At 51.5% G+C, this 12,227-nt stretch overlaps 1 protein-coding gene and 1 pseudogene across 1 annotated transcript; both read right to left on the reverse strand.

The window, feature by feature from the left end:
* Window positions 1–1,027: 1,027 nt before the first annotated feature.
* LOC142083240 (inositol 1,4,5-trisphosphate receptor-interacting protein-like 1) lies at window positions 1,028–2,731 on the reverse strand (annotated as a pseudogene).
* Window positions 2,732–5,819: 3,088 nt separating this feature from the next.
* LOC142083192 (inositol 1,4,5-trisphosphate receptor-interacting protein-like 1) lies at window positions 5,820–6,845 on the reverse strand. The gene has a single exon (XM_075152426.1). It carries the CDS (start codon window positions 6,843–6,845, stop codon window positions 5,820–5,822), a length of 1,026 nt encoding a protein of 341 aa, XP_075008527.1.
* Between the last annotated feature and the right edge of the window lie 5,382 nt (window positions 6,846–12,227).

Raw genomic sequence — 12,227 nt, forward strand, 5'->3', positions numbered from 1 at the left:
ACCTCTGCATCCTGGAAAGCTGTGAACCCCTGCGGTCCAAGGGAGTTGGACTCCAGCTGCCACTACTACGTAATGAGGGATTTGTATCCAGCTCCACACACAAAGAAGGGAGTGCTGTTCAGGGAAACCTTTCCCATCTGAGCCTGACACACCACAGAGCTACAAGCAATGTGCAGAGTTGTAGAGGGTGGCGAGTTATTCTCATTGCCCCAGTGCAGGAGGACAGATAGGCGGGGAAGTCTTAGTTACAGAATCAGTGAAACCAGAGCCCACTGCATCAGCTCTTCTGCAAAAGGTTCCCTGACTTTGTGGCAGCTGAGCAGTCAGCACCCTATGCCCATGTTCCCCGACAGAGTGATGCACAGACACTCACGGACGCAGCGTTTGTTTGTTAAACAAGTGATTTATTGACATCTTTACACAGGGTAGATCTCCTGAAGGGAATGAACTCTCTCCAAGTAGGGGGTGCGGAAGCTGCACAGGTGGTAACGGCAGTCTCTGTCACAAGGCTCCTTGCAATGGCCTCTTCAGCCGCATCAGGCCCTAATCCCCAGAGTGTACTTTCGCTGTGGAGGAAAGGTGCAGCAGCAATTCCCACTGCTGATGGAGCAGCGTCTTCTCCATATCCTGTATGCTCAGTTCAGTGGTACCAGCTCCCCGGGGAGTGTCTGGGATGGGCAGATTCTCCACATGGACCACAGGGAACACACAGAGGCGCTTGGTCCCTGCACAGCGGAGCTGCCAGCAAGAATTTCTGGGCCCGTGTGAAATCACTGTCCTGGCCACCCCAGCACGAGGGGAAAGCAGGGCGAAACTCATCTTTGTCGCCACTGTAGTCATCACTGGCTTCTGTGCTGGGGAGCCTGTTGAGAGGAGAACACTGCTGCTTGGCAGAGGGCTGCTGCAGAGGGTTTGCCCTTTCCTCTCCTCATCCTGCATTCTCCTCTCTTTTTTCCTGCAGTAGGAGGTCATTCTCTGCCATCAGCTGTGAGCCCCGCAAACACAGCTCTGTCCATGAAGACCTCTTTCAGCGGCTGAAGATCAGCAGTCTTGTGACCAGATCTCGCAGCTCCATGAACTCACGCAGTGCCTTGGCGTGGGCAGCCGGGTCCTGCGCCAGGTGCTCTGAGAGGTTGAGTGGTTCGTCCGTTTGGAAGGCTGGGGGCAAGATTATCTCCTCGGGCATGTTCTCCTTGCCAAAGAAGAAGTGGTTGAGGCGTTCCTCCTCCAGCAGCAGTGCAGGTACCGCATGATGTCCAGTAGCCGCATCAGGAAATGCCCCCTGTGCCAGCATGACAGGGGTATGGTGGTCAGGAGGTGCATCACAGCTGTCTTCAAGGTATAGGTGGAAAAGTCTGTGCCCACCACAATGCGGGCGCAGAGCTGCAGGCATTTGAGGTGGAAGCGGTCGTGTGGGGCACGCGTGGCCACATGCCTGAAGAACTTCACCTCTGCCAGGGCGTAGCTCTCCGGCCACATCGTGCTTGAGGTGAAGATGGCCTCTGTACTCCGGCTGCTCACAAAGATGTCTGAGTCGCCTTGCTGCACCCCAAACATCATCTCAATGCAGAGGCTTTTGTTGTTGCCATTTGTCACCTGGAATTTGCAGGAGCGGCTGGAGGGCAGCACCGTTAGACGGTATTTGCACGACTGAGGCAAAACCACGCAGGTATCTTTCACCAAGTTTTGGAACCAGAGGGCAGTTTTCTGCACATCTAGGTAGGAGCCAGTGCAGAGGGTGCCTAGGAGGCCGGAGTTCTGATTTCTCCTCAGCTTCTCCTCGGGGTGGTGGAGGAAGCACAGCATCTCTCCTGCCAGTTGCTCATTCAGGCAGGTGCACACCAGTTCCACACAGATGCAGAAGCTCCTTGTCAGCATCTCCCCCGTGGTGTCCAGCTCCAAGTGGAAGACGTGCCCACGGGGGGACTTAAGGGGCACGAGCAGGCGGTAGATGATGCCTTCCTCACGGGGACTCCAACCTTCGAAGGCGCTGCCCACCCGATGGCTGGTTGCAGCACTGGGAAGAAACCATTTAACAAGAGCTCTCTGAAGGCAAGGATGAAGTGATCCACCAAGAACTTCACCTCCCGGCACTCTGTGGCCAAGTTCTGAACTGGCCTCTGTATGTGCTCCTCAAAAAGCCTTCCCAGGTCATTTACATCATCATTGCCTTCTTCTTCTCCCTCCACCTGCTCCCTGTCGCTGCTGCTGTCTGGCTCACGGCTCCTTTTCCTGAGCCGCCAGCAGAGCCCGAAGAGCAGGACCAGGACTCCACAATCGCCCAGAACCGCCACTGCTGCAAGGCAGCAAAGAGCAGGGCTCCCCAGGCAAAGCCGCTCTGCTCCTGGGTGCTCTGCTCCTGGGTGCTCTGGTCCAGCTCCTCTAGCAGCCGAATCATCTCCCGGCTCAGCATCTCCGCACGCTGCTGCATGCGCTTGCGCGTGGCCTCATCCAGCTCATCACCGACCATCTGTGGGAGCTGGATGATGCTTTGCACAACCAAGGCGAAGAAATTTATGGCGGCCACGACCTGCAGGAGGAGGGAGAGAAGAGGTTCAGTGGGGCTGGGAGGGAGGGAGCTGGTGGTGGGAGGAGCAGGGACGGGAACTGCAGGGAGCTGGGGGCAGGTAGGAGAGGGGGCGAGGCAGTTGGGAGGCAGCAAGGCCTGCACCCAGCCCTGCTGGCGGCAGCACCGTGCCCTGCCCAAGGCGCTCCCATGAGCGGCTGGGCCCTCGATGCAGGCTGAGAACCCACTCCCCCGGGGGCCGCGTTTCTGCCCCGGCCCTCATCCAGCCGGGTCTCCTGCCACGTGCACACTCACTGCTGCCCAGGCCATACTGGGGCAGCGCTGCTACTGGCGCCCCTGATAACCACCCCCGTTGTGACTCTGTGCTGTCACAGGCGCCAGAGCGCATCACAGACATGCCCGCTGGCCAGCCCCGCCCTTCGGCCCCACCCCGGTTCAGTCACTCACAGCTGCCCTGGTGTACTGGTTAAGGCTGGGCTAGAGTTAATTTTCTTCACAGGAGCTTGCATGGTGCTGTATTTTGTATTTATTATCATCTGCCTGCCAATGGCAGTCTCATCATCATACAATATCCTGAGTTGGAAGGGACCCACGAGGATTGTGGAGTCCATGAAGTCCTGACTTCACACTGGGCAACCTTAAAGTTAAGTCATATATCTAAGAGCATTGTCCAATTGCTTCTTGAATACCAACGGGCTTGGGCCATGACCGTTTCCTGGGAGGAGCTTGTTCCACTGCTTGACCACCCTCTCCCTGAAGAACTTCTTCCTAATGTCCAATCTGAACTTCCCTTGATGCAGCTTTAAGCCATTCATTCGTGTCCTCTCACCAGACCCCAGAGAGATCAGCACCTCCCTCTCCGCTCCCCGTCCTGCGGAAGTTGTAGACAGCAACACGGTCACCCCTCAGTCTCCTCTCCTCTAAGCTGAACAAACCCATGTCCTCAGCCGTGCCTCATAAGGACACGCCCACTAGTCCTTTCACCATCTTTGTTGCCCTCCTTTGGACACATTCTAATCTTTCTATATCCTTCCTACGGTGTGGTGCCCAAAACTGCACACAGTACTCGAGGTGAGACCGCACCAGTACTGAGTATAGTGGGTCAATCCCTTCTTTGCACGGGCTGGCTATACCGTGCCTAGCGCACCCCAGGAGATGGCTGGCCCTTTTGGCTGCCAGGGCATGTTGTTGGCTCCTATTGAGCTTACCATCAACCAAAACTTGCAGATCCCTTTCCAAAGCCTGTACACTTTCATTTGCCGCCTAAGTTCCCAAAGGAGATTCCTGGTCAGCCAAGCCAGCCTTCTGCCTTTCTTGCTTGACTTGTGACACGTTGGAATTGCCCGCTCCTGTGCTCTTAAGAAATGGCTCTTAAAAAGTGACCAGCATTTATGGACACTAATACCCTTGAAAGTAGATTCACAGGGGACCTTACTAGCTAGTTCCTTGAGCAGCCTGAGGTCTGCTCTCCCAGAATCCAGGGTAGTAGCTCTGTTGGCAGTTTTTCCCTTATCACCAAAGATTTTAAACTCAACCATTTCTTGATCGCTATGGCCAAGACAGCCACCAATCATCACTTCACCCACGAGATGTATGAACAACAGGTCTAGGAGGGCACCTTTCCTAGTCGGCTCCCTTAGTACCCGTATCAAAAAGTTACCTTCAACGTGGGCTTCAGGAATTTCCTGGGCCTGTTCGTGTCTGCTCTATGACAGTCCCAGTTAGCAGCTGGGAAGTTGAAGTCGCCCATAAGGACGACAGATGTAGAGATTTCCCTTGATTCCTTTTAGAATCGTACATCGGTGTCATCACCCTGGCTGGGGGATCCATAGTAGACTCCTGCAGGAACATCCACCTTATGAGCTTTTCCCCTGATCTTTATGCAGAGGCTCTCAAGCGTGTCGTCCCCAGCTGCAAGCGCTGTACAGCCCAAGTCCTCCTTTACATACAGCACTACCCCCCGCCTCACCCGCCCTGCCGCTCTCTCCTGAAGAGCCGTAACCGTCCAGCACAGCACTCCAGTCACAGGACTCTTCCCAACAAGTCTCACTCACACCAGTGGTGTCGTAGCTCTGGGACTGAGCCAAGGCCTCCAGTTCCTCCTGTCTGTTCCTCACACCGCGTGCATTCGTGTACAAACATTTCAAATGTGCTCCATCCTACTCAGTACATCGTGGAGCAGAGTGAAAGCTCTCACTAGCCCACCCCTCCTCAAGCATCGTCATGCCGTCCCTTAGCTTATCACTAGCAAGCCTGATTTTATGCCTTCCCCCCTTCAAACCTAGTTTAAAGCTCTTTCAATCAGCCCCACTAACTCGTGAGCAAAAATACTTTTCCCCCATTGAGAACGGTGCACCTCTTCAGGCCCCAGCAGGCCTGGTGTCACATAGACCATCCCATGATTGAAAATCCCCAAATTCTGCCAGCAACGCTAACCTTGGAGCCAGTATTGAGAAGTTGCGTCTGCCTGTTTGTTTCAATGTCATTCCCTACAACTGGGAGGACAGAGGAGAATACTGCCTGCGCTCCTGATCCCTTTGCCGATCTCCCCGAGGCCCTGAAGTCTCTTCTGACTGCCCTTGGGCTTCTCATCACAACATCGTTGGTACCCACATGAAAAAGCAAGAGCGGCTAATAATCTGAGGGCCGTACAAGGCTCAGAAGTTTCCTGGTAACACCTTCAACCCGAGCCCCGGGGAGGCAGAACGCTTCCCAAAAAGGCAGGTCTGCTCAGCCGACCAAGGGAGCGGTGAATGAATTCTTTATTTTGCTTTGCTTGGGCGCATAGCTCTTACTTTACCTTCTAAACTGTCCCCTCTCAACCCACAAGTTTTCCCACTATCACCCTTCAGATTCTCTCCACCATCCCACTGGGGGCAAGTGATAGAGCTGCTGTGTGATGCTAAGCTGCCTACTGGCATTAACCCACAACCCCTGGGAAGCCAAAGCCCAGTTTATCATGAAACCAGAGCCCTCTGCATCAGCTCTTCCTCAAAATGCTCCCCAACTCTGGGGCTGCTGAGCAGTCAGCACTCAAAGCCCATGTTCCCTGACAAAGTGTTGCACAGACACTCACTGGCAGAGAAACATTTTTTGGTACCCTTATGCAGGGTAAAGATCCCAGAAGGAATGCAGTCTCGTGAAGAGGGTGGGCGGTCGCTGTCCAGGTGGTAACGCAATCTCTGTCACCAGCCTCCTTGCAGCGAGTGGCCTCTTTGGCCCCCTTGCTCTCGCTCTTTGGGTCTCTCTCTCTCCCCAGCCAGCTCGCGCTGCTGCTAACACTGACCTCTGCCTACTCCATGCTCACGAACGTGTCCGAGTCGTCTTGCTGCACCGCCAAGATCAGCTCAATGGAGAGGGATCTCTCGGCGGTGTTGGTCAGCTTGAGCTTGAAGAAGTGCGTGGAGGGCAGCACCGTTACCTTGCATGTGGCCGCCTGAGGCACAACCGTGCAGGCTCCTGTCATCAGCACCTGGAGCCACACGGCGGTTTTCTGCAGGTCGAGGTACGAGCTGGCGCAGAGGATTTGTAGGAGGCTGGCTTCCTGACTGCTCATCAGCTCGTCCTCAGAGTGGTGGAGGAAGCAGAGCATGTCCTCCAGCAACCGCTCCCGTGTGCACAGGCACTCCAGTTCCACACGCAGGCAGGAGTTCCTCACCAGCGTCTCCTCTTCGGGGCCCATCTCGAGGTGGAAGGAGTGCCCAGGGGGTGGCTTCAGGGGCACAAGCAGGCGATAGACAAAGTGTTCTTCACGGCCATGCCAGCCTTCCAGGAAGCCGCCCACCCCGACAGCTGGCTGCAGCCGTGGCGTGAAGTCATTGTTAGGGAGGATTCGGCAGACCCCGAGAAGTTCGTTCACCAGCTCTTCCACCACCTTGCATGTGTTTTGCCTGTTTGGCAGCGGCCACAACCTGTACTCGTCCAGAGACCTGTCCATATCTAATGGGTCTTCCCACTCTTCCTCCTCCTCCTCTTCAAGGCTTCTGGAGCTGCCACACTTGCTGCTGCTTCCTGGCTCACGGCTCCTCTTCCAGAGCCTCCAGCAGAGGCAAAAGAGCAGGACCAGGCCTCCAGCAAAGGCCCAGAGCTGCCACTGCTGCAAGGCAGGGAAGAGCAGGGCTCTCCTGGCCACCCCGTTTGGCTCTTGGAGGCTCTGCTCCATCCCTTCAAGCAGCCGAGCCGCCTCCTGGGTCAGCTGCTCCACACGCTGCTGCATGCACCGGCGCATAGCTGCATCCAGCTCATCTCTGGCCTCCGGTGGCGGCGTCTGGATGATGCCCAGGATAATCAGTGCAAGAAGCACTATCACCTGAGCCATGGTCTGCAGGAGAGGGGAGAGAAGGGGGCTCAGTGGCGCTGGGCAGGGGGTGCGGGGGCGGGAGCCGCAGGGACATGGGGGCAGGCAGGAGAGGGGGCGAGGGAGCTGGGAGGCAGCAAGGCCTGTGCCCAGCCCTGGCACTGGCAGCACCGTGCCCTGCTCACGGTGCTCTCCTGCGCACCAGGCCCTCGCCGCAGGGTCAGACCCCCCTCCCTGGGGGCCCGCGTTGCTGCCCCAGCCCTCATCCAGCCCAGCCCAGCCTCCCACCGCCTGCGCACTCACTGCTGGCCCAGGCCGTACTGGGGCAGCGCTGCCTGCAGTTGCCCCTGATAACCGCCCCCATTGTGACTTGTCCCCTGTGCTGTCACAGGCGCCAGAACACATGACAGGCACGCCCTCTCCTCCCCTCCCCTCCCCTCCCCTCCCCTCCCCTCCCCTCCCCTCCCCTCCCCTCCTCTCCTCTCCTCTGTCTCCTCTTCTTTCTCCAGGGTTTAGTGTAAAAAGACAGGAGACGGCTGGGCCTATTTTTGGAAGAATTTGCATGGTACCTGCTCATGTTCCTCCTGGGCAGGGATCAAACCTAGCTGAGTATTTCTGTACATTAGTGAATCCAAAGCTTTGTCAGATGCTCCACAAGCAAATAAAGGTGTAGATTATGTTAGAGAGTCTTAAGAAGTATTTGGTAGCTGGTTGGGGAGGAGGAATGGGATGCGGAACAGATGTTCTGAAGATCCTTTCGGTCTGAACATCTGCTCCATCATTCCTGCAACTGGGAGAGTATGGATCTGATGACCAGTTTCACATTCCTAGAATGGCCATAATCCCTTCCCCGAACCACTCTGAGCCAAAGCAAGGGGTGAGTAAGCATGCACTTCCATTGACTTTTGGCCAATGATTTCAACTTGCTGAAGTCAGTGGGACTTAGACACAAGCTGGGAAATAATCAGGTGCTTAACTGGTTTCCTCATTAGTGACGAATTGGTCCCTTGCATCAGAGAACACAACACAACGACTGAGAGCAATACAAATTCCTCATGTTAAATTGGCTTCTGTGGAGCTCTGTGTATGTGAGTGGGAGAGTGTATGTTCGGAGGGAGGAAGGTTGTTAGGGATTTTTTTTTTCAGGTTTTATTCTTTTCCCCTCCAGTTTCTATTGCACCCTCTTCATATTCTATTTATCCATCTTTCCCCTTTTCCTAGAACTTGTTTTTTTCATTTGCTTTTTCACAGTACTAAAGTAGCTTTAGTATTTTTAAAACCATTGCAGTCTCTACTTTTAAAGACTGACCCCACTTCTAGGAAATCTTAAATGCTGTGTCTAAGATTCCTTATAAACTCAGATGTGGAGGGGGACTAAGTGGAATAAAACGCATCGCTTTCCCCTCACCCTTTGCACCTCTTGGTTCTCTTAGCCAATAATATAGTTTAGCTGGTTTTTTTTATATAATTATAATTCTGGAGGCATCAGTTACACTTTACATATCAAAAATTACCGATCTCTGCGCTATGAAGTCTGAATGCATAGCAACACATTTCCTAAAGGGGCCATATTTGTCATGGATTTCCCAAGCCCAAATATGTGTATAACAGTGAGTCTAACACTTCTAGGATGCATCAGACACTCTCTCCATATCCAGATCAATTGCACATCAAATGTATAGCAGGTCCAAATTTTCTCAGAAAAAGCAGGATCATTGGTTATGGGTGAAACCGTGCTGTAGGCAGGGAAACTGTCTGGGAGCTATCACTCCACCCACCCATGAGACGCCTGGAGATGTTAGTCAAACATGTAAAAGCCAAGAACTCTGCCTAAATGGAAGAGAAGGCATTTCCAGCAAAACCTTCTTGGCCCAAATGGGAGCCCAACATTTCCAGATACGTCTGTGAGAAGGTTTGGTATATCTGAATCAAGAAATGGCTTATGAGAGAGTTGATAGTCTCAAGGTAGACTGTGTGCTGAGAATAAATAGTCATAATAAATAGTTATATGGAGAAAAAAGCCTAGGGATGTCTTCCCCTCCCCCTACCCCCCCACCTTTAAATTGGAATATTGCCAGAGGAAACCCAGTAGGTTTGATTTGTTGGTGGAAGTGGCATTCCTGCACGCTTTTGAGGTTCCAAACTAATGTATATATCTATTTTCTCCTGTGTCCTGACTCCTTGACATCAAGCGGACCATTAGGAACTATACTGGCAAGAAGGATACGGGCATCTCAGTATTCTCTCTCTGTCACATATGGCTCTTGCCAAATGCTTTAGGCTGCTTGATGCTCTAGGCAGCTAGATGGGAGGGTTGGTCACCACATCACTTTCCAATGGAAAGGTATGCTGTTGGATGATTTATATATACATGTACCTGAAAGGATGCCAATCTATGCAGATGTACAGCTTAGCTTGAATGTCATAGGACATGGGTGGTTATAGGCAGTGCAGGTTGACACAGAGTGTTGGTGTCGCCATACCTCAAAGCATTATTGCCTTTATTTGACAGCCCAGGGAAACAAATGGTTAGGATCAAATGGTGCTAATCGTGACTTGTTACAGCCCAGCTTTACTGTTATTACGGATGTCGTCTTTTCTTTGCAAGCAACATGTTAAAATCACTTGTAGGCTAGTTCCTATAATATTGTAATACAGGAAATAATTAGGAGCAAGGAATTAAAACAAATACGTCTGATGAGACAACAGCTGGATTAATAGATACCTGTATTTGGGCTACTTTCGAATGGCCAGGAATTACTTGCTAGGGAGCAGTGCCTCCGCAGTGTGCTTGCATTCATTACGACACACTGATGGCAGCTCATGGCGTGCAATGTGCGAGATTTACAACACGACTTCTTCTTTGCTTTCTAACTGGAAAATCAAACCATGTCCTAGATCCTGGGTGTAGCCACTGCAAAGGGTAAACATAGGGCCGCCTTTCCAGTGATATCCTTTGCTAAAGTAAAACAGTCCAAACAATTACTCTTAAGCCTCAGTGATTATAATGACCTTTCTGGGTATGCTAGGACCACTGGAACTCAAGGCATTTTTTCCAGCAATATCCCTTTTGTAGGAATAAACTGGAAAGTATAGGACTGGAGAAACTAATAATTTCTCAGTTTAAGTGCTGTATTTTACAACAGCCTAAAAGAATGCTTCGATCCTGATGCAACACTTAACTGACCTGAAACAGAAGCAGCTGTTTCTCTACTGTCTGATGCCTCAGCCTGGCAAACTGCTAGACTAAAGTGAAGCTCTGTGCTGAGATATGTATAATTACAGATTTTGTGCATGTTTGGCACTCTCTATTCTACACCCTTCAATAGGCCTTGTCTATAGTGTAAAGTGGTATGGAAAATTACTGGCTTAAAAATGCATCTGCTAATGCAGAGCTTGAGGTCTGCATAGCAGGCAAATGTGGTCACCCTCTGCTCCTGAAAAAAAGAGCAGTGGTAATCCTCCTCTGCAGAACAGGTTACCACAGAACTCCGTGAGCTACCTTGACATGATGCGGGAGGCAGAGTCAGGAGAGGATCCAGATGTGCTGTGGATGGGAACAGCTGCAACGTGGTCTGATGGCCTGTGCATGCTGCTCTGGGTTCCGGCCAGGGACGAGGGGGGACTAGTGTCGCCTCAGCTCTCCAATCCAGCATCTGGGTATTCCCCAAGCTGAGACATGTTTGTGGTCAGGTAGTAAATAGAAAATGGACTCTGTATTTGAGGTCTGCCTCAATGTGTCAGAGTTTTCTCGTTGAGATGAATGAAAGAGAACAGAAAAAACCCAGACCCAGTGGACTGCAGGATTGTTTTTGCAGTGCTCACCAATCAAAACTGTCAATGATGACAGGTGAAAACAGATAATAAATTCAATTGGCATAGCTTGAGGCTATTTACATTAGAATCACAGAATCATAGACTGTCTCAAGTTGGAAGGGAACCATAAGGATCATCAAGCCCAACTCCCTGCTCCTCACAGGACTACCAAAAACCAAACCCTACGACTAAGAGTGTCATCCAGACGCTTCTTGAACTCTTGACAGGCTTGGTGCTGTGACCACTGCCCTGAGGAGCCTGCTCCAGCGACCGACCACACTCTCATCGAAGAATCTTTCTGTGGGGCTGCCCTCCACCTCTCATCCCCCAATTTGTACATATAACCAGGATTATCCCACCTCAGGTGCTGAATCCAGCACTTGCTCTCGTTAAATTTCATATGGCTGGTGATTGCCCAGCTCTCTAGTCTATCCAGATCTCTCCGTAAGGCCTCTCTACCCTCGAGGGAGTCCACAGCTCATCCTAATTTAGTATCATCGGCAAACTTACTTAATGTACATTCAACTTCTGCATCCAGATCATTTATAAAAACATTAAAGAGCACTGGCCCTAAAATCGACCCCTGGGGAACCCCACTGGTGACTGGCCACCAGCCTGATGTAACCCCATTTACTATAACTCTTTGAGCCCACTCCGTCAGCCAATTGTTCACCCAATGTACTATGGACTTGTTTAGCTGTATACTGGACATTTTGTCCAGAAGGATACTGTGAGAAACAGTATCAAAAGCTTTGCTAAAATCCAAAAAACCCCCATACCTACTGGTTTCTGTTGGTCAACTAGATGGTGACCTTGACATAAAAGGAAATTAAGTTAGTTAAGCAGGACTTTCCCCTCGTGAACCCATGCTGGCTATGACCAATGACTGCATTATCTCTCAAGTGTTTTTCAATAACTCCCAAAATAACCTTCTCCATAATTTTACCAGGCACTGAAGTGAGACTGACAGGCCTGTAATTACCAGGGTCTTCCTTCTTACTCTTCCTGAAAATTGGCACAACATTTGCCAGCTTCCTGTTGACTGGGACCTCTCCAGACTCCCAAGACCATTGAAAAATAATGGAGAGACGTCCCACGATAATATTGGCCAGCTCTTTCAGTACCCTGGGATGAATCCCATTGGGCCCCATAGACTTATGGGCATCCAGCTGGAGCAACAAGTCTCAAACAAGTTCAGAGTCGGCTGGGAGTTTCTCATCCCCACAGTCATCATCTTCCAACAAAGGGCTCTGGGGGTCCCACGGCCTCTCATTGGTGTTGAAGACAGAGGTGAAGAAGGCATTAAACGTCTCTGCTTTGTCTATGTCCCTATTTCTGAGGTGACATACCTCATCAAGTAATGGACCAATGTTATCTCTGATCCTCCTTTTGCTATTAACATATTTTAAAAAGCCTTTTTGTTGTCCTTCACAGTACTGGCCAGCTTGAACTCTAATCAAGCTTTGGCCCCATGAGTTTTCTTCCTACAGCTGCGAACAGCGTCTCTGTAGTCCTCCTGTGTCGCCTGTCCTTGCTTCCAATGTCCATGCACTTTCCTTTTCTACTTAAGTTCTAGAAGATCTCTGC

This window comes from Calonectris borealis, chromosome 5, assembly GCF_964195595.1.
Source record: "Calonectris borealis chromosome 5, bCalBor7.hap1.2, whole genome shotgun sequence".
Lineage (NCBI taxonomy): Eukaryota > Metazoa > Chordata > Aves > Procellariiformes > Procellariidae > Calonectris > Calonectris borealis.